This window comes from Dendropsophus ebraccatus, chromosome 9 (assembly GCF_027789765.1).
Source record: "Dendropsophus ebraccatus isolate aDenEbr1 chromosome 9, aDenEbr1.pat, whole genome shotgun sequence".
Classification (NCBI taxonomy): Eukaryota; Metazoa; Chordata; class Amphibia; order Anura; family Hylidae; genus Dendropsophus; species Dendropsophus ebraccatus.
This window is the reverse complement of record NC_091462.1, coordinates 83,315,980-83,339,451: the sequence shown is the minus strand read 5'-3', so window position 1 is coordinate 83,339,451 and position 23,472 is coordinate 83,315,980. Positions and strand designations below refer to the sequence as shown.

The window sequence follows — 23,472 nt, the reverse complement described above, 5'->3', positions numbered from 1 at the left end:
TAGTAAAGTGAAGACAGTTTGGAGCCACTCTAACTATTACAAGAGTGAACAGTTTTATAAGCAATTGTGTAACAGTGTCATTACCACGACCAAACTTTGTACATGTGCAAACACTTCTAATATCAGGATTAAAGGGTTTGCAGATCAAAATCCAATGTACTTTATTTCCTGTAAGCAGTATACATGAGAGTCTTACAGTACTGAATGACTACAGATTATACTGAACTGCTGATGGTGCCAACCTCAAGGCTGATGATATTAACATGATATAGTTCCCAAAAGTGAAAGTCAGAGAATGGTTAAAGGGGTCTACCCATCTGTATTCAGTGAATTCCGGCCACAGAAAGGCCTGTCAGTTCACACTGTCAGTTCACTTCACTGTGCGCTATGGGAAGCTCTGATGCGGGCGCGCGCTGATGCGCCCGCATCAGAGCTCTGCGGCCGAAAGGTTCATCCGGTCGGTACTTAAGTACCGGACGAGATGATCTGGCCAGAGATCATTGGTTGTTTCCATTACTTGCATATGATCCCATTCTGGGCACCTAGGACTGGCCTTGCAGGTATATCACAAAACCTGATGCTATCCACCATAGATTACTCAAATTTGTCGCAATATTTCAACATCAAGATGCAGAAAATTTAGTCAGTCCACTTTGAGTTGCCAGACCAGAGATAATGATGATTTAATGTTACTAACCCATTGGAGGTGGCCATTTTCTACAACTTTCTCTGTGACCCATTTACTTCCCACTATTTAAAGTCAATCAGACAGAATAAAACTAACCAGGAACAAAGGCGTCTTTCCTCCCCACCGACACTCTACAGTCACATCTGTCCACAGCTCTGAATGAGGAGAGGATATATCTTCCATTGTTGGAGTCTTCTCTTTGTCGCAGGCATTGTTATGTGTTATGTGTTGCATTTTATTGCATTTTATTCTGCCGCAAACAGGCAGAACACAGTAAAATCACAGATAGTTTAACCACTTTGTTATAAACACTGATGAACTTCCATGAACTATACAGACACTCACCACTTTGTTGTATTCTGTATATATGCACAGCAACACTATCCTAGCCGCAGATTTTGTTTGAATCCCAAATCATAGATTTGTACTAGGACATGGTTATAAGTTTGAGGTCACAAAGGGCATTTACATTGCAATTCAGTGTTTTACTGCTATAGCCATATGTGCAATGTAGTAAAAGAGAATTTATGAACTTCCATATGCTGCAGTTTCTTTTCACTGTAATTTTTATGTCCATTTACCTCAATTAGGAAAAACCACAATAAAAAACAAATATTATTGAATTTTAAATCCACATGTTTTTTGGTTTGCTATTTGCTCTTCTGTATGCATTTTTATCCCTGCATAACTAGATGGATTTGCTACTCAGCAGCCTTAGAAAGATGGAAGACACCTGTATAAATTGAATATTGGCTGTCTCTAAACTTTCCCAGAAACCTGCATAGTATAAAATTCTTACATCTGGTGAATAAGTAGTTACTTTCCATACCCTATGTACATACGTTTGAATATCATATGAATATTGAATCCAACCACCACAACTACAATGCAGAAGGAATCAGAAATAGAAAGGAAGAACTTCTCCATCCTGTGGATCAGCTTCTAGATTTGGCTCAAAGAACTGCATTATAAAAAATAAAAAAAAATACTGTGTAGAAACCAGCCATAGAGCCACAAGTGACAGCCGAGAGACGCAGCAATTAATTCTATTGTGCAAACCACAGAGAAAAGTTCTCATAAGTGCCAGAGCCCCATACATTGATGTAGGATCGGCATTTTAATGATGGTTGATGTTCTGACATCAGAAGCCAGCTGAATGGCTGAATTTAGGAACGATTTAAATGACATACCCACTAGAATTAGTACAGACTACTATATTCTACTCTGCAAGAACCCTTGGTACAGTTTCACATGGCTAAAACATCATATTGTTACATATTGTAACATCCACATTCAACATGTTATTACATGATGTACAGACATATCAAAAGTTTTGATTGGTCAGGGTCTCAGTGCTAAGATCCCCATTGATCTCTAGATATAGCCAGGAGAAGCGCACGGCTGTACACTTCACTTCCCAGCTCCCCATTCACTCCCGACTCAGGAGGAGACATATTAAGCAGCAAGACAAGAATTAAAATTCTTCTCTTAACTATATCTAGAGATCGTGGGGGTCTCAGTCCTGGGTATAGTGTAGTCACAAGAGGTCAGCAGCCATTAGAGTTATTATATAAGAAGCGTCCATTAGAGTTATTATATAAGTAGAGATCCTTAGAACATACTCGAGTTTGGACAGCATTTAATTACCGATGGCTCAAGAAGTTGGATGCCGCCCTAGGAAGTCCTGGAAAACATGGATACAGCCTATGGCTATGTTAACACTACGTATATTTTCATAAAACTACAGCTGTTGTTGCTGATTGCAACAGCGGCATTGATTAATACGAAAATATACGTCACATTGCCATCTATGGAATCCCGTCCGGAGTGTATACACATTGTGTATACGGTCACAGAACGGCTGGTCTCTTGTAATGGTCTGAACATGGCCTATGGCTGTAACCATGTTTTCCAGGCTGCATCCAACTTCTTTAGCCACCGGTAATCAAATGCTGTCCGAACCTGAGTGTACTGAGGGTCGCTCATCTCTACCTACAAGGTGAAAACTGCATGCAAAGAGATGTAATCACAACATATTAGCAGAGTAGATCGGACTCTTCCACTCCAACATCTGTTGCCTGTCCCCCTCTAATTACAATGTTCCACTGAAATTGGCAGCAGCATAGGTAATGTATTAAGACTTTCAGACCTGACTGACCTCTTCTATAAAGCAGCTGTAAAACACACATAAAACACCTGCGTTCACACTGTACGTAACACATAATAATCACAACTATTATTTTTGGCAAAAATGTGCCAGTAGTGTTTATATTTAATAAGATTTTTTGGCTTGAAGCAAAGAGGACCCTAATCCACTGTTTGACTTGCACTCCATGAGCTCGGGTAACCCAGATGTCCTGAATCCCAAGCCCACCCATCTTGGCTTCCTACCATTCCCAATGGAAACGCCAGTTGTCCTGACTAACCTTTATGACTGCCTGAGCCATACTACATACCAGGGGGTCTGCAGCAATGCTTGTGCTCCACAATGACTGTGGTCCACTATAGGGTGTCCTGGTTGGAGGCATAACTGACCTATTAGATAGAAATCTGCCCTCACCATCCAAACTTCTTTTTAAAGCATTTCCGCACTAATAAAAATTCTTGTTTTATCAGAGAATTATGGGGCACAAACATCCAGGATTCTGCCTCCTTGAGCTCCTCCTCTGTTTCTAGCTGGAAATTGTTCTTACCAAGGAGTAAATTTTCAGCCAGCTTGGCGAAGCTGTTTCAGGGTAGGGTTCACTTGGAATTGTGAAGATAGAAATTACTGGTGGGTATATGCTAATATACTTGCTGTCACAATGTACCCATACTACATACTTGCTGCCATAGTCCTTTATTATAAGTGGGTGTTATCGCTGACTGTTGAATGTTAGTACTTAATTGAGATTATGGATGTGCATGTTTAGATTATTCCCATCTATCTATTTATAAGATCCATCTATCTAACAAGGGTCCCTGACCCCTGTCCTACTAGCTATGGTAATGGAAACTGTCAAACTCACCCTGGTCCATTACTGCTGAAGTGAATAGCTGCTTACATATCTTGGAATGCTAATTTATATTGGGCTTAAAGAAAATGTAATATTAGATACACTATTACTTCAGGACTTAAAGGGAACCTGTCAGCTGTTTCATGTTGCCCAAACCACAGGCAGCATGAAATGGGCATAGACACCCTCAATACAATGCACTAAGGCAGCATGAAACAGCTGACAGGTCTCCTTTAGCAGCTATATTTATAAAAATACATTTACACCTTAAGGCTGGTTTCACACTATGTATATTTGAGGCTGTATTTGTGAGGCTGTATAGCAACCAAAACCAGGAGTGGATTGAAAACACAGAAAGGCTCTGTTCACATAATGTTGTAATTGAGTGGATGGCCATCATTTAATGGCAAATATTTGCTGTTATTTTAAAACAACGGCTGTGGTATTGAAATAATGGCCGTTATTTACTGTTATATGGCGGCCATCCACTCAATTTCAACATTGTGTGAACAGATCCTTTCTGTGTTTTCAATCCACTCCTGGTTTTGGTTGCTATGAGGACCTGACATGAGGACCAAATACTGCCTGAAATATACATAGTGTGAACCCAGCCTTAAAAATACTTTGAGAGATGGTGACAGGGGTATATTAGATAAAGATGCTCATAAAGAACAAAGCAGCGGATACAGAGCAGGGACTGTACTGGAGTCCACACTTGGGAGATGAGGATGAAGCATTACAAGGATAATCTCATCAACCAGCATCTCTCCTGCAGGCCGCTTAGCTGACAGCACCTGTTGATTCACCCTTTTTAGGTGTCTTATAGATGTCCTAATTTAACAGGAATTGATGACCTATCACCAGGATATAACATCATCTCTGATCGGATTAGTTGCTGTCAATCCCACTTACTAGAATGAAGTGGCAGAAGCACTAGGACCTTGCTGCACCACATCATCTCCTATCACCTCTGCCTGCTATTGTCCCGAGGTCACAACCTCTTAGAGTATGTGTATGTGTCCTCAGGATAAGGCCATTCCAGCAGACACCAATATAGCCCCCTGGACCCGTGGGTATCAGACATTGATAGTATATTTTTTGCATTGCTTCCATTATCCTCCAATATCTTTCTTGGACATTAAAAGGGCACAACTGCAACAGGCAAGTGAACTGGTGCCATAACTGGTACTGAGACTATAAAGGAGGACACGGTATGGCAAATAGTCCTGACCCATAACATCTGCCCATACTGAGAGGGTGTGATTCTATATAAATATAGCATATTGCAGTCTTGTCTCTTCATTACCTCTCTGACTGACATATTCCTACAGGAGGTAAACATTAGGTATTAGCGTTAAGCTACATCTAATCCATACAACATACAAAAATGATTCAAAACAATTACAACATTCTGTATCTGTCCGCTCCAAAGACTTTTAGCTGAGCTCACACATTTGATAAGTTGCCATCAGGTTGACAGATGAGAACAGCACTGAAGGAGTCCCTTCTATGGCTGCTCATGTCATGTCTACAGAAAACATACGTTCTTAATATATTACTTACTGCCATAAACTCCAGCAAGAAGAGCCCAGAGTAGAACAGCGCACAGCTCCATGCTCCAAGAATCACCTCCCTTAGTTCCACATTAACAAAGCAACATTGGTCCTTTTCTCAAAGAGAGCTCAGAGACCAGCATGAATGAAAACTTTCTTCACAAAGCACAGACTGCCTAATTTCCACCCCACTGCAGTAGGAGGGATGGGGTCTATAAGAACAAAACACAGCCTATCAGAACCTGCTGCATAAGTCAGATCCCACACACCCTTCCCGGGGGGAAAAGAAACTTCTGGCCAATCACAAGGAGCCTTCAGCCCAGGGAAGGTAAGAGGGGATTCTGCTGTACAGCATCTATAGAGCTATAGTGCGCAGGCTCCTCAGGAACACAAAAATCATTCAAACTTATAAGTACAAATATTTCAGGGGTCAAATAATAACACGTATAGGTAAACATGTTATAAAGGCTAGTTTAAGGGAATAGTATAGCTGCACCTTGGGTGTTGCTTTAATTATTCAATAGGGAATTAGATATAAAGCCGTTCCCTAACACATATTCATTACTACAATCACCCCCTTTAAATCGGGGAAGGATGCACTGGAGTGTTTTGCAGCATGAATCCCATCATTGTCAATGAAGTACACAGAGCATGAAATTCTGAACCTGCTTGGGGCGCTGGGAGTTATGCAGACGGTGGGCCTGGCACTTATACAGCGACTGCTATCTGTACAGACACCATAGTGGGAATTGTATGATCAAAATGGTTTGTGCAGCTGGCACAGTGTCTGAAACATAGGGATGCTCCAACGGGCACTGTAATAGGGAACTGTAATGGGCACGATGGGTACACTGACCGTCTATTATGGAGGCATTGTGGGTTTCGCCGCTGCTGGCATTTGTAGGGACACTGTGGCTAGGAGGGAGCTGAATGTTGTAGGAGCGGTTCACAAAATGAGTATATGGAAAAGTGCAAAATGAGTATACTGAAAATCTACAACAGGTTGTGGATGCCATAGTAGGGAAAGTGAAATCTGCTGGCATTTATCTGGCACAAATATACAGGGACATGACTGACATAACTAGACTACATAGGCCCCTGTGGCAAAATAAGATTGGTCCCTGCTACCTTAAGAGAAGATACTCAAACATTGGCTATATACCAAAGCCATGTATCAGAGACTAACTTAGCAGAAAGCCACTAACTTGATAATTTCTCCAAGAAGGTACAAGGTTCTTGGTCCTGAGTTTGCCCCTCAACCTCTGGACTTCTTAGGAGGTCATAATGCTGCAGAGCCGTCTCCAGGTTTTTGAGGGCCCTTGAGCGACATAGCCTCAGCGGCCCCTCATCCATCCAATATGTACTTATTATCCACACACTATGTACAGTCACTTGAGAAACCACTAACATACACAAACACACATTATTGACACTGACTAACTGACTGACACTAACACACTGACTGGCTGACTGACTGACAGACACTGACTGACTGACTGACTACCACAGACACTAGCACTGACTGACACTAACTGACTACCCCAGACACTAACTGACATTGACACACAGCACTTACAGCTCAGTCTTCTCCCTCTTCTTCTCTCTCGGGCTGCTTTCCACACCATATCTCCCAACTTTGACTTTGAGTGCAAAGAGGGACATAGACACGCCCCAAACAAACAAAAAGCCATGCCCCTAACCACACCCATCCCACAAGCCTCACCCCTAACCATGCAGAAACACTTCTCCCACAATCACAGGGTAGCGCAACACTGATTTTCTTATGCCACCACTGTTACTGAATAAAATCCACTGTACAAGGATCAATATTACCTCATACAGTCATATAGAGGTAGAGCCAGCTCTACACAGCTCTGTAGACCATATATTACAGTGCAGTTATATCCAGTGACTCACAGGGGACATCTTCTCTCATCAGAGTTCTCCCCTTTTCATCTTCTTCATCTGCTCTGGTCAATCATGAGAACTTCTCCGAGCCACGAATCCACAGAATCTGCCAGACAGACACATTAGGCTCCTCGCTCTGGCAACATCCTCATCTCTCTACAAACTGCACATCTGTATTGGCCCCTTTACCCTCTCATTTATTGGGTAGGCTGACTCTATGTGATCCCCTTATAGTATGTACCCACGTCTATGTAGCCTCCTTACAGATGGCCCCCTTATAGATTGCTCCCTTATACATATCCCCCTTATAGGTTGCCCCCAATACATATCCCCCTTATAGATTGCTCCATTATACATGTCCCCCTTATAAATTGCCCCTTGTACATTTCCCCCTTATAAATTGCCCCTTGTACATGTCCATCTTATAGATGCCCCTTGTATATGTCCCCCTATAGATTGCCCCCTTATAGATGGCCCCCAGAAAAAAAAAACCACAACTTACCTAACACTTTTCTCCCCCGCTGCGGCTGTCTTCTTCTCTCACCCTGTCGGCCTGGCCTCCGTCTGATCCCTCTCTGGGGATGTCCCGGGATTTCACAAGCAGAGCACGCACCAGTGACCTCTCAGTGTGCACCGGGGCTGGTACTTCCAGTACAGGGAGCTCTCAGCTCTTGTGAGAGCTCCCTCTACCGGAAGTACAGGCCGGCGGCGCACACTGAGAGGTCACTGGTGAGCGCTCTGCTGGGGAATCCCCGGGACATCCTCAGAGAGCGCGTATAAGCCAGGGGTCAGGCTGACACTGCCCCCAGCCCCGTAGGCATACTGAAATCTAAGGACAGTACGCCTATAGGGCGGGAGGCAGTGCGGTGGGGAGCAGGACACATGGGGGCCTTCCTGGGACAACGGGACATTACCTCCAAATCGGGGCTGTCTCGCAGGATCCGGGGCGGTTGGGAGGTCTGCCAAACTGTAAGGTTGAGGACCTTCAGGTCATGTAATAAGGGTTCTTCACCCTTTTCTCTACTGCTCCTTTCTCTTGTGTCTTCTCATGTTCAGCCCGCTCACCCTGCACTACAGTGAGCAGGCTAAACATTACAATACCAGGACCCTCTGCCTCTCTGGGCCCCGGCACTTGCCAGGTTAAGCTCTGTGCTGACGCTGATCCTGTATGGCTGCTACAGCTATAGTTATGCACAGGATGTCTCATCCCTAGCCTCAACTCAATATCCTTAAATGACTGATATTGCATTCTGTTATGTAAAAATGTTATTTCACATAGACATCGGAGCAGAACATGGGCAACTTCTGGAGGATAAAAATGCAATTTTGTGCTGACTACCACTACTACTATGAATCTGAACAGTTTCCTAAAGTTTCTATTGAACTTGGCAAAAGCCACAATCATTGGGGATCAGCGAGCGTAGAATAAAGGAGCTCTCTATGACAAATAATAATTGGGCTTAATACCACATTATTGGGAATCAGGCCTCATAAACAGCACAAGAAAATAAGTAAAGGTTTTTGTTAAAAAGAATTAAGACATTTTAATGTGAAACGTGAAGAAACTAAACTAAATGTACTTTGAGTGCTATGCATCACAGAAGGCTAACACTTCTATGAGAATACTTTTGGCTCCACACCCACACTCCTCATTATTACCATCACAAGCAGCATAACAATGAGCAGTGACACCTATATAGATAATATAGGATTCAACATTCACAATAGGTGACAGGCACAGCTCCTCTCCTCCCCCTCCCCTCTGTCATTGAGCATGTCTGGTACACTCTCCCAAAGAACTCAATAAACATCCACAGACTACAGGTTCCTATGGCCTATGGGGCTGCTGTACAATGTACAGTGGTACCTCAGTTCTCGAACTTAATTGATTCAGGAAGGCAGTTTGAGAACCGAGCAGTGTCTTCCCATAGGATATAAGGAAAATGTGTTAAATTGGTTCCAGCACCCACCAATAATTACCTACAATACTCATTTATTACATTACAAAGTGCCCAGTTTAATCTCTAAAGTACATTGCAGAACAGCACTATTCAGTAAAGTACATTACAGAACAGCACTATACTGTACAATACATTATACACAAGAAACATTTAACAAAACCAGCAATTATAGTACAGTAGTCACTAACTCCTCACTGTAACAGATGGGAGATGGTGGTGCACTGACTGTGCTACTACTGTACTGTATATGCACTCCAGCAGTCTTATACACTACTGTAGAGTATGGGAGATGGTGGTGCACTGACTGTAATACTACTGTACTGTATATGCACTCCAGCAGTCTTATACACTACTATAGAGGATGGGAGATGGCGGTGCACTGACTGTACTACTACTGTACTGTATATGCACTCCAACAATCTTATACAGTACTGTACAGGATGGGAGATGGTGGTGCACTGACTGTACTACTACTGTACTGTATATGCACTGCAGCAGTCTTATACAGTACAGGATGGGAGATGGCGGTGCACTGACTGTAATACTACTGCACTGTATATGGGCTCCAACAGTCTTATACACTACTGTACAGGATGGGAAATGGTGGTGCACTGACTGTACAACTACTGTACTGTGTGTGCACTCCAACAGTCTTAGGCTATGTTCACACTACGTAAAAGTACGGGCGTTGTTGCCATCAACAACAACGGCCGTACTTTATGCAGTGTTAGACATTGCTGATTCCTCTATGGGATCCCGGCCGGGGCATATACACATCGTATACGCTCCGGCCGGGATCCCGTGCAGCGCCGCAAATAACTGACATCCTGTGAGTTCACACAATGAAGCGAGCGGCTCCGTGTGCTGTGGGAGGTTCTGATGCGGGCGCGCACTGAAGCGCCCACATCAGAACCCTGCGGCCGGATCACGGAACGGCCGATCTAATACAACACGTGAACATGGCCGTATACAGTAAAGGATGAGAGATGGTGGTGACTGTACTACTTCTGTACTGTATATGCACTCCAGCAGTCTTATATAGTACTATACTGTATGTGAAGCCTCATCCGTGCTAAACTCACCAGGTACAACCCATCATGCACGCTTGCAAAAATGTTTAGATAGCGAGCAAAGTTTGAATTCTGAACGTTACTTTCAGGTAAATTTAAGTTAGAATACCACGGTATTACTGTACTTCAAGACTGGGTGCCCAAAAAGTGTTTGAGAACCGAGCAAGAGTTTGAGAACCAAAGCAAACTTTCCTTGAAAATACTGTTTGAATTCCGAGCAGTTTGAGAATCGAGGTACCACTGTATCTCTGAATGCTGCTAAGGGGGTCTTCTCAGCTCATTAATTCTACCCCTACCTAAAACTGATCAGAGGGAATCCAACCACAGGCAGCTCTGTGATCCCAAGAACAGGGGCAAAACTGTCCTCCAAATGAATTGTGCTCACCTCATATACGCACTCCATTAAAAACAGCAACATGGCTACCCCTGGAATAATGCACAGAAAGCAGAATAAAAAAAAATAGAATAAAAGTATTAAAAACACAAAAATACCCTTTAACTAAGAAACGTCTTCAAGACCTGCCATCTACCTATAGAGTAATACTGACATTATCATAAAAAAAAAAAGGAATAATCAAAATAAAAGAAACACTAATACTAGAATATTGTTGTTTTGTGGGAAAGGATTATTATCTGTAACGTTTAAAATTTAATTAATTTAAATTAAATTAAAACTTTTTGAATTAAACAGAAATTTTAGAAAAGTTGCAGATTATACAGAATTTTACCCAGAACACACACTGAGCAGTCTCCTTCGGCTAAGGCTTGCATGCAGTGTTGCCCCTTTTCTATGCTAGTTTCAGTTTTAGAGCAGGGGTTAGTATATCTGCCCCTATATATCCATCTGCCCCTCCTGTTCTATAACGTTATGTGGCATACTTAGTAACATTTTCCTGACAGGTTCCCCTTTTAGTCTATTGATGTGCTATTGAGACAACAGGATACATCACTCTAAAAAATATTATTCTATATGGGGATTTATAAAGACCGACGTCTGCCAGGCGTGCAATTGATGAATCTCCCAACTAACATGTTCCTATGCGGTCTCATAGTAATCATTTCATCACTGCAGTTAGGAAACAATTGTAAGTACAAATGATGTATCTTGCCATTTAATATTGTATCCCTAGTGTAATGTAGTTTTTTCATTAATACATTGCTTATACAGTGGGATTGGATTAGTATAGTTATCATCATATACACAGTAATGAGTTGTTTAATACTTTGCCATGAATACTATAAAACTTTCTGAATATGATCCTAATGGTTGTAACACAAAAAATAACAAGAATACTGGTGGAAAGTTATGACAGTCCATGTGTAATACTTTACAAGTAATCCTTTTCTAACCAAATAAGAAGACTAAAGTCAGTTACCAAAAATACATGTAGAACTTGATGAGAGTGACCTTGTCTGGTCATCTGTTGATTAGAGGGTGAAGCAGCGCCATCTGCTGGTGACAAGCTGTAATAAGCTCTCCCTCAGCATATAAAGAAGTGGCCACAATGTAGTCAGTACAACTATACTTAAACAAAATTTTTCTTATTTTCCAATAAAATTGTTCTAAAATGTTTAACGAACAGCTATGCCAGAATGTGTTTATGTGTCCAAAATGTAGTAACAATCCTGAGAAAGAGGATGAGAAAGAGGATGGCTTGTTATACCTCTTATATATTGATATTTTTGGAGACAGTGGGTGAAACCTTAGGGGACTTACCCTGATACTTATAAAAACTCTTTGGCTGGCAAACACTGGCTGTCTTTTTTAAATGCATTGGGACTTGAAGTTATTTAACCCCTCTTGAATGACGCAGGACACTTTGCAAAAAAATTGGTTTTATACTTAACAGTAGGACATCAAAATCCTGAGCTGAAAACCAATGCCTAAGGTTCCACCGAAGTGAGGTTGTACCAAAGTGACTGCCTGCTACTGCCCCTGTAGGTTTCCAGGAAGACATCATCCCACCACCCTCTATTCTACTACCACCTCTGCTTTGTGTCCCACCGCCATCATCGTCATCAATATCCTTCTGCTGCTATGTTGGTCTTCCATTATTTGAAGATGTACCATGACCACTCACCTGTCCATGTAAGCAGGGCTGTATTAACAGCTGCTGCTGCCCTAGGCACTAAACCTTAAGATGCCCCATCTTCACGCACCTATTGACGATACCAGACGTGACCAATACCACCATACCCCCTACCTCCCTGGAACAGACACCAGATTTACTGGCAAGTGTGAACGGGAGGAGGGAAACTAAAAAAATAAAAACAAAAAAATTAGTTTTTTCTGTCCCCCTGCTCCCTGGTGCTGCCCCCCTGCAAGGTGCTGCCCTAGGCACTGGACCACGGGTGCCTAGTGGTAAATACGGCCCTGCATGTAAGGAAGATGAAATTGGTGGATGACCTAGGACACACTGAAACATGAGTGGCAGGAGATCTGTGAGGTCAGTATGTAGTTTTTAACAGCATCCCCAGCCTTAAAAAAAATTAATACACAACACATTTTCCTCCCCTTTTTGTAATTATGATGGCACTGTGATGTGTAGTGATCCCTAGGAACCAAATATTAGTAATTTGTGCAGAACCGAAAGCCAGTGTGAATAACTTTGGAGTTCTGAACTTAGGGGACTGGTTTTGGGTACTGTACTTTTATACAGGTCTGGGATCTGGGATCTAAATTTAAGGGGTCTAGTTTGGGTCTGTATTTGTTTAGGGGATCTGGTCTGTATTTTGTCTGGAGTACATGTTTATTCAGGTGACTGTATTCCATGGTTTGGTCTGAGGTCTGTATTTATTCTGGCGTCTATATTTATGGTGTTTGGTCTGGAGTCTATATTTGTCTAGGGGTCTGGTGTGATGTAGGTATTTTTGCGATCTAAGTTTATTTTGTCTGAGGTATATTTAAAAGGGTTATCCAGCGATAGCTCATTTCTAATACGTTGCCGCCATATGAGAAAACATAACAAACATGTTATGCTTACCTCTCCGTGCTCCCCTGGTGTCCTGTGCAGTGTCTCTGGTGTCCCAGGCTGTCTGTAGCCACTGTTACTTCTGAGACAAGCTTGTCTCGAGAGTGACAGTGCACTCAGCCAATCACCGGCCGCAGCGCTGTCCTGACTCAGCGGTTGATTGATCAGGCTGGTTGATCAGGCTGTCACTCCTGAAACGGCGGGGGACACCAGAGACATCGCACAGGACACCCGGAGGAGCACGGAGAGGTAAGCATAACATGTTTATTATGTTTTCTCATATGGCAGCAGCATATTAAAAAAGTTAAAATGGAAGTTACTTCGAGTCTATGTATTCCACTGCGCAGTGCAGGACAACTGGGAAGTCTTGGAAGTCTGCTTAGCCCAGATAACTAGGCCTGAGGCTCGTACTACCCTGACGAGATGAGTAGCTCACAACTGTAGGGGAGAAGGCGGTCAGACACAGTCTAAACTTGAGTACAAGTGTTCTCTCTATACCCTCTATGGCTCAAACTGTTCTAGGAAAAGTACATTTCTAATTGGACAAGGCCCTTCAGACATCCTCTCTCCTCTCTCCTCTACTCTGCTAATCCCTTCTTTACAAGCACCTTATCTCTACCTCAACCGCAAGCACCTGAGCAACTTCAAGTCCTGTATTGTACTGAGCTGTATTGTTGCCAAGCACAACTGTAAAGTTTTTGCCAGTAAACTCTTTCATTTTCCGAGTGTTGGACTCTGGCCTATTCTTGCACACCTGCACCAATACACTTTTACACTTGGGTTAAACCTTTCATGCCGGCGGGGCACCAAACTGTCTGGAGTGGGTTCTGTACCCCCTCAGCTACCACACCATCGTACCAGCTTACACAGCAGTGCAACTATCATTCCCGCTGCCTCATCGCAATTGTGCATGTCTGCTGTTCGTTGCCTTTCAACATGCGCTATTACACTAAACGATTATCAGCCTGAATGGCCAATCGTTCAGTTTAATAGGGCCTTAACCAGCTGCCAGTATCCAACTAAATAAAAGGCCTGGCTGAGAGATAACTTTGATCCTGGCTGATTAAGCCCTCAGCATCTGATTTCTCTGTGCCCTATTACACAGACTGATTATCTGATGAATCAGACTGATTTGGGCAGATATCACTCTGTGTAATAAAGCTGATTATTGGCTGATCGTTTTCTGTCAACATGTTTGAAAATCATTGTCCGGCGATTACACATCGCTATGTATAGTAGCGATACGTGGGCGACGGCTGATGACAGTGTAAAGTAAAATAATAAAGATTATACTTACCTGTCCACGCTGTCTGGTGTTCTCCTGGCTTTTCCCCGTGTCGAGAGCTCATTGCAGCTGCCACTGAAGCTTCTGAAGCCATCTATGAAGTGACAGGCTGCTCAGCCAATCTCTGGCCATGGCGCTGTCCCGTCGCAGCAAGTTATGGGAATAGACAGGAGGACACCAGGGGAGCCTGGAGAGGTAAGTATATACTGTGACAATCCGGGGGTTTCTCACTCACTGGGATTGCCATCTCCCAGGTCCGAGACGGTTGGCACATCACAAACTTCCATCCAGTCAGTGCTGTATGCTCTAAACTGACCACAGTCAGCTTTATTTGTCCGTTCAAGGAAAACATAAGACATAGGCAACACTTTTCCACTGGCTACTCAGCACAGCTTCCCTAGCTGTCAGTTCTGAGCCTACTGCTCAACATTACCAGTACCACTGGTCCCACCAAGACTTCTTGTCTGTGGCTCCCACAGGCCTCTAGCACTGCCTGTGTTCTCCCACTCTGAGAGTCTTCACCTGGGAGCCATCACCTGGAAAACTCTGAAGTCTCTAATAGATCCACCAGGTGGGTTTCAGAGCCTCATCAGTTTTTAGGTTGGAGTGGAGTATATGGACCAGGAGCTCCACCTAAACCACAATTCCTACTCCAGAGGCACAGTACTGCCTCTTAAAGCCACAACATGCCACAATACTTTATTATTTTCTTTATACAGTAAAGCCTGCACAGACATCACTAACAATGCCCATTCAGCCTTTGTTGCACGATCGGGCTCTTTAAGCAAGCACCAATCTAGCCGTGTAAAAGAAGAAGTGGGCTCCCTCTGTGAACCCATTTACTTTAAAAATTATTGAGAAATAAAAATAGCATATATTTTGGTGCTAAAATAAGAGTCTACCTTTTTGTGGTGGTGATTATGGAAGCAGCTCATACATATGTGATATGATGCAAGATAAGAGCCACTGAGTGAGTGTTGGGGGGGGGGGATGTTATTTCTGTATGGGGCGCCGAAGTTCCTAATGGCATTCACTTATATAACTATCTATTTAAATGATTATGTGTTTGTGGGAGGATGTAAGTTGTCCTATCTGCTTAGGAAAAAATATGTATTGTCCCAACCCAGCTGAATGCACATTCCTGTGACTGTCTTCTAATAGATGCTCACACAGGCAGAACGGGGTCATGGTAGAACTATGGTAGATGACAAGCAGCAAATGTCCTGAATGGTTAGACACACTGAGCATCAATCTGTAGAAAAATAGTCTCACCCGTATAGTGCACCAGATGTACCATTCAGTGTATATTAGGTGCAGACATTATCTTACTGTTTGTGAGGTTTCAAGATAATATATGCACATTTAGGGGAAATTAACAATGGTTTTGTGTAGGATTCTTGACCATATTAAAACTACTCTGTACCCACAATCTGTCCTCCCCCCCCCCAAACCACTTGTACCTTCGGATAGCTGTTTTTAATCCAAGATCTGTCCTGGGGTCTGTTCGGCAGGTGATGCAGTTATTGTCCTAAAAAAACTTGCAGCCCTCAGTCAAACGGCCGGGGCTTGGAGAATCTGTGCCTTAACTTTGCACCACCCCTCCGTCTCTCCTCCCCACCCTCTTCATCATTAGGAATGCCACTGGAACATTTTCTCCTGCCTGAACATTGCACAGGCCATGTGATCCAGACCATGTGCCGTGCTGACACAGGTGATGAATAGGAGAAAATCTGTCTGGAGCATTCCTAATGATGAGGAGGGCAGGGAGGAGGGACAGAGAGGGTGTGCCAGCCTAATGCATTGACACTCTAGGCCACGCCAGTTTGACACAGGGCTGCCAGTTTAAAAGTTGTTTTTTAGGACAATCATTGCATCATCTGCTGAACGGACCCCAGGACAGATCTTGGATTAAAAACAGCTGTCCGAAGGTACAAGCGGTTTGGGGGGGTCAGATTGAGGGTACAGAGTCGCTTTGAGTGCTGATAAGTATGAAATGGCTGTGACATGCACTTGCCTGTCATGCATCCTGCCTCCCTGCACACATTGGGGGAAATTTATTAAAAGGCTAAAATGTCTTTTGTAGGTGCCGATGAGCCCAATCGGCGTACAAATATTCACAAATGGCAAATCGGGCCAATTTGCGCCTTCTGCGTCAGTGGGGAGGAGAGGGGGCGCTACGAGGGGTGCGGCTGCACGCAAAGGGGGGCCACGCCTGTGCGTGCACCGCATTTACCGTATTATTTTTCCGGGGGAAAATGGTAGTGAAACCTACGCCAGCTCTGAGCTGTTCAATTTATTTGCACGGGATTTATGTAGAGGCAGTGCGCCTCTACATAAAATCCTCTGAGCTCCAGACCTGCGGGGACATTTGTAAGCTCGGCGTAGAAAACGTGGGACTTAATAAATGTCCCCCATTGTGATGAATAAAGGCTGTATACAGCAAAACAGAATGTGTTTATATATATATATATATATATATATATATATATATATATATATATATTCAGTGTTGTATTTAAACTGAATTTTAATTTAAATACATTAGTACCTCGGTTTAAGAGTAACTTGGATTAAGGGTACAAACCCACTTGGCGGGTCTGCAGCGAGTCTCCTTGCTGCGTTTTTTGCAGCGAGACTCGCTGCAGATCCCAGCCCTATAATTTCATTAGCAGAGAAACTCGCGGCAGGGATGTACATCCCTGCTGCGATTTTGTCTGCAGCCCGCCCCATTAACCTCCTAGCCGCCGGACATTATACATTACCGGGTCCCCGTTCCTGCTTGCTTCGGGGCTCCCGGTGTCTTCACGGCCCGCCCGGCCAATCAGTGCGCTGTGGCAGGGCAGCGCACTGATTGGCCGGGCAGAACGTGCCGGGAGCCGCCGAAGCAAGCAGGAGGGGGGACCTGGTAATGTATATCCTGGCCGCCCCCCCTGCAGCCCCGATCGCCCCCGGCGGCACGATCGCCCCCCACACCCCCCCGGCTGCGGGGCGCGATCGTGCGGCCGGGGGCTGCGGGGGGCGATCGTGCGGCCGGGGGCTGCGGGGGGCGATCGTGCGGCCGGGGGCTGCGGGGGGGGCGATCGTACGGCCAGGGGGTGCGGGGGGCGATCGTGCGGCCGGGGGTTGCGGGGGCGATCGTGCGGCCGGGGGCTGCGGGGGGTGATTGTACGGCCGGGGGGTGCGGGAGGCGATCGTGCGGCCGGGGGCTGCGGAGGGCGATCATGCGGCCGGGGGCGATCGGGGCTGCAGGGGGGGCGGGTAAGATATACATTACCAGGTCCCCACTCCTGCTTGCTTCAGCGGCTCCCGGCACGTTCCGCCCGGCCAATCAGTGCGCTGCCCTGCCGCAGCGCACTGATTGGCCGGGCGGGCCGTGAAGACACCGAGAGCCCCGAAGCAAGCAGCAATGGGGACCCGGTAATGTATAATGTCCGGCGGCTAGGGGTTTAATGGGGCGGGCTGCAGACAAAATCGCAGCAGGGATGTACATCCCTGCTGCGAGTTTCTCTGCTAATGAAAGTATAGGGCTGGGATCTGCAGCGAGTCTCGCTGCAAAAACGCAGCAAGGAGACTCGCTGCAGACCCGCCAAGTGGGTTTGTAGCCTAAGAGCGTTTTGCAAGAAGAGCTCACAGTTTTTCAAAATTGTAACTTAGTTTAAGAGCATTGCTTTGGTTTAAGAGTTCCCTGTACTGGGTGGGAGGGGGGGATGGGAAGGGCATGGTCTGCATTGCGTGGTTTACAGCACTGTACTGTGACCCGGGAAGTCTCCCTCACCTTCCAAATCACAGCAGATCCACTTCAGGCTGGGGCTTGCATCAGGAGACAGGACTCTGGAGGTAATCTCTTCCTAGCTGTAACCCCTCTATCCCCAGACAAAGAGGGCTTCTATACTGTGCCCACATCTGTCCTGCTCATTCCTTCATGCTCCCTGCAGTCTCTGTCAGTCCTTGTGTTTCCCATTCTCTCTATTCCTGCGATAATGTGCCTGCACTTACACTCAGCTATACACACTTCAGCTATAATGTGCCTGCACTCACACTGAGCTATACACACTGCTACTATAATCTGCCTGCACTTACACTCAGCCATTCACACTGCTGTATAGAGAAGTTTCTGTCACTGTCCTCCTGCACAGCTCTGTGATTCTCACTTCCTGATTGGTCCATGCTGAACACACCCAGCTTCCCCACTGCTGTCATGTGACCACACAGACCTCTGACAGCAGCCCTGCTTCTCTATTCTAATCTGTTGTACTACTCTACTGCATTATGGGGATCTGCAGCTCCAACCTCTATCTACAAACTGCTGCTGTGTTATCAGGTTTATGCAGTTACTATACATTATACTCCACATGCTGATTGCTATACTCTATAGTAACTTATAATATAACATAGTAGTAAATAAGGTTGAAAGAAGACAAGAGTCCATCAGGTTCAACCTAGGGAAACCCTACTGTGTTTGTTTCATTTTTGTTTTTACATGTTATTCAGAAAAAAATATATATTTTGGGGGTGTGGAACAAATTGTCTAATTTCTTATAGGAAAATTTGCTTTGAAATAAGAGTTATTTGGATTACAATCACAGTCACAGAACGAATTATGCTCGTATTTTAAGGCACCACTGTATCTGAATTTGCATTGTTTGTATTGTATTGTGATAATTATTATGTTTATAAGTAGACATCAATTAAAAAACAACAATGTATTAACATTGAACTTTTATCATTGTCTTAGGCATGTTATCCGCTGTTACATCATCAGCCACTAGATGTCAGCACAGCACCGCCACTGTTAAATACCAAGATATTCGCTAAAACTTTATGAAAACTTCTAGTGCAATCCTTAGCCGAATAGCTCCTGCCACATACAGATGTGATCTCAGTCTAAACAAAACAACTACAACTAATAGCAATCAGAGATGAGTAGAGATGAGCGAACCTTGAGCATGCTCGAGCCCATCCGAACCCGATCGTTCGGCATTTGATTAGCAGTGGCTGCTGAAGTTGGATAAAGCCCTAAGGCTATGTGGAAAAAACTTTTCAAATGTGTGTCATACTGGGTGGTGCACGATCCCCCTCCAGTGCATAGTGCACGAGAAGAGAATGGCGCCAAGTGCAGGAACCAGGCAGTGTCAACTCCATTCTCTCTGCATAGGTAGCAATTGTTATTGTTACTTTCTCACACTCAGACTTAATGATCCTAGATAGGAGCTCCGTTCTCGTCTGTATATGTGCAGCAGGTGTCTGGATGTAACCTCTCTCTAGCTTATTATATCAGGGTTAAGTGAAAATAGCATGCATCCTTACTTACCCCCCCCCCCCCCCTTTATTTATTTTAAGTGCACTGTTGTATTTTTCTTTTCTTTTTTTTGCAGAAATCAATAGTCCAGGCGATTTTAAGAAACTTTGTAATTGGGTTTATCAGGCAAATATGCCATTATCTGCATTCAAAAAGCCTTTCCCAGGTCCCCCCGTCCCTCCTCTCTCTCATCCACTGCTCATTATCAGGAAATTGTGTCTTGTTGCATCAGACATGCCCCTGTCTATTCTATGGAGAGGGGAGGGGGCAGGAGGAAGGAGGGAGATTAATCGCCAGCAGAGAGCAGAGAACAAAGGATTACACAGCAGGAGCTTTGTGAAAGCCTCTATTCAGAGGTCAGAGAGGTCAGTGCTGACTTGAGAGAAGATAGCCCAGTGATGTAGCTGTAAATTAACTCTTTGTTGTCCTGTTTTGGTGCCTCATCTCCCTCCACCCCTCCCCTCTCCATAGAGAACAATGAGGACAGGGGGGAGAGCTTCAAACTGCTTTTTCATGATAAAAATGCATTTTTGGCAAATAAACCCAACTACAAAGTTTCTTAAAATCGCCTGTACTATTGATTTCTGCAAAAAAAATTAAAAATTAAACAACTGTGACACTTTAATAAAATGGTCAACGAGGGGTGTGGGGGTGTTATTTTTTAATAAAAAAAAACTTTTCTCTATTGTGTTGTGTTTTATTTTTATTTTATTTCAGGCTTAGTAGTGGAAGCTTTCTGATAGATGGCATCTATTACTAAGTCTGGGCCCATTATAAAATGGCTAGCACTAACCTCCCCCCATTATTACCCTAGTACCCACCGCACCAGGGATACTGGGAAGAGTCGGGTACCAGTAGTCTTGAGCATCAAATTTGGTGCTCCTGCACTGGGCAGTAGCAGCTTACAATTATTAGGCTAAGAAAAACTACCCTTCCCACCCTGGTACTACTGGGCGACTGCTGTTTGTTTTTAAACCAAATAGTTGGAACCCTATGAGTTTTTTTTATAAATAAATATGTATGCATAATGTATGCTGTGTTCCTGCCCAGGCATTGTGAGGGATCAGCTATCTGTATGACATTCGATCTCCTGCTGTAATTCCCTGGAGTGGACAACCCTCTGGTTCGGCATGTTTAACCCATTACATGCTACTGTCAAATCATGTGATGCGGTAATACTTACCCATTGGAGGTCCAGCGGCATGGTCTGACTTTCAATCAGTAACCATGGCAGTCCTGGGGGCCTTCTGAAGACCCCTGGGCCTGCCATGGATATGGCTGTGTAGATTGCATAATGCTGACATATACAATAGTATACAGTAGTAGTGCAGTGTATTGTACCATTCATCAGAAGATCACTGGTTAATGTACACTAGTGTAAAATAAAGTAAAGTGTAAAATTAAAGTGTAATAAACAGAATTGTAAATTAAAACAACGCTGGTCATCAACGTAGTCCACTGCATCCAAAAATTACCCAGACCCCGGCGAGGACCAGGGAGGCAGCACTGGCCGTGGTGGGGCTAAGACAGGTCAGGATAGCATACTCAAGAAACTAACTGTACCACTGGCCCTATAAGTCAATGTAATGACAAGGGAAAATCCAAGGCCAGGTATCCATCTACAGACAGCTGTTTCAGGGGGGTTGCCCCTCATCAGTGTGCATACCTGTGGATCGGCTGCGTCTCGTTGATTCCAGTGGTGCTATTCTTTCACAGATCCGGGGCTCAGCTCCCGAGTTAGGATCTTTTTACTGCATCTACTAATAAGCAGGTCTGTTGTACTGGGCACAGATCCCAGCAGTGGAAGGAGCTATCAGAGCACTGAGACCTGCTTATTATTATATGCAGTAAAAAGATCCTAACTCAGGAACGGATCGGTGAAAGATGGAAAACCAGAATCAGCGCTGCACGGCCGATCCATAGGTACGCTGCACTCAGGGCCGCTTCTGACATGAGGCAGAATGAGCATTCTGCCTCAGGCACAATCACTTGCTGTCATTTTAGCTAAGGCTGACTAAGCTAAAAAGAACACCAGCCACCTTTCTGCCCTTATAGCCCCAGAAAGCTCTGCATGTACCAGGAGCCCAGGTCACAACCTCCCCCCTCACACACACACACTCTCTCCCCTGCGGGCTGCATTAAGTTTTGATTGAGAAAAAATGAGTGATAATCAGTCACTGTGTCTCTGTAGCTGACTGACCCGGGGTCTGCAAGTGGCAAGATGTCCTGTTATCTTACCACTTGCATCCCATCTCCTGCAGGCACAGCACCAGAAACACATGCCTCCTCAGGCTCCCTCTCGCTAGCTCAGTGACAGACAGCCCTGTCCCTGTGCGGTCTTTAGCTGCAGGAACAGTATGGTGGCAGAGGTCTGACTGTATTACTATTGCTACACAGTCACTGGGGGCAGCTGTCTGGCCTGACAGGATAGAAAATAAAGATTTGGTCTCCTAGCTTCTGTCTGTCTGTGTCTTAGCAGAGAGGAAGAGAGAGGGAGGCCCAGCACCACAGCACCATTTTAATTCTTGGGGGAGCGCCATTTTAATTCTTGCCTCAGGCAGCAGAAAACCTAGAATCGGCCCTGGCTGCACTTTTAAATTCTCTTTCAGCTCACAGGCCTGCCCAGACAGGAAGGGTTAAAGCAATGAATCCCTTCCTCTGCGGGCGACTGTAAGCTGAGGATGCAAGCACAGGGAAGCTGTTTTCTCTCCTCTGTTTTCTCTCCTGCATTGCATGGGGGACGGGTGGCACTGTAATCTCTCTGCAGCGTAAGGCATAGGCTGCAGGGACATTAACAGTAAGAGCTACAGCTTGAATAATTCTTGGATTATTCGGGCTGCCCATTGGAGTCAATGGTGGTCTGCTGCTGCTCCTGTTATATGGGGTAAAGTGCAGCAGACTGTGCGCTGCACAAATCATGCTCTTACAACATATTAAAAGACTGTGGTCTTTTAGGCTATGTTCACACAACGTATAGAGACCGGCCGTTCCGTGATCATCCCGGTACTTAAAGAGTCACTGTCGTATTTTTTTTTTTTGCAGAAATCAATAGTCCAGGCGATTTAAAGAAACTTTGTAATTGGGTTTATTAGCCAAATCTGCCATTATCTGCATGTAAAAAGCCTTTTCCCAGGTCCCCCCCTCCTTCCTCTTTTTCATCCACTCTGAAAAATCTGAAAATTGTGACTTGTTGCAGGAGACGTACCCTGTCTGTTCTAGGGAGAGGGGAGGGGGGAGGAGGAAGGAGGGAGTAAGCCGGCAGCAGAAAGCAGATAACAGAGGATTACAGGCACAGAGCTGGGTGACAGCTGTAATCCGAGCTCAGACAGGTCACTGGTGACTGTCCAAGAAGATAACGTGTGACATATTTGTAGATTAACTCTTTGTTGTCCTGTTTTGGTCTTTTCTTTAGCTCTCTCCATAGGAGAACAATGAAGACAGGGGGGAGAGCTTCAAACTGCTTTTTCATGATAAAAATGCATTTTTCTGATAATAAACCCAATTACAAAGTTTCTTAAAATCGCCTGGACTATTGATTTCTGCAAAAAAAAATTTCACGACAGTGACACTTTAAGTATGAATAGTGGTACATATTGTTTTTGATCAGTATTTGCAGTCTTTAAAGGGGAATTAATTATGGAAAATGCACATATAGTGCTATTTCCCTCAATTTAGTAGATCAGGCAGGCTCACTTCCTCAAAAAAAAGTGACTTCACATCTCAAGTTTATCCACCAGCAG

At 44.4% G+C, this 23,472-nt stretch overlaps 1 protein-coding gene across 2 annotated transcripts in view; it reads right to left on the bottom strand.

Moving 5' to 3' along the window:
* LOC138801178 (uncharacterized) overlaps window positions 1-5,413 on the bottom strand; it is a 206,013-nt gene extending 200,600 nt beyond the window's left edge. For both annotated transcript variants that reach the window (XM_069983727.1, XM_069983728.1), the window contains exon 1: window positions 5,248-5,413. In XM_069983727.1, the coding sequence (XP_069839828.1) occupies window positions 5,248-5,299 (52 nt within the window). In that variant the 5' untranslated portion in view covers window positions 5,300-5,413. The remainder of the gene's footprint in view (window positions 1-5,247) is intronic.
* Between the last annotated feature and the right edge of the window lie 18,059 nt (window positions 5,414-23,472).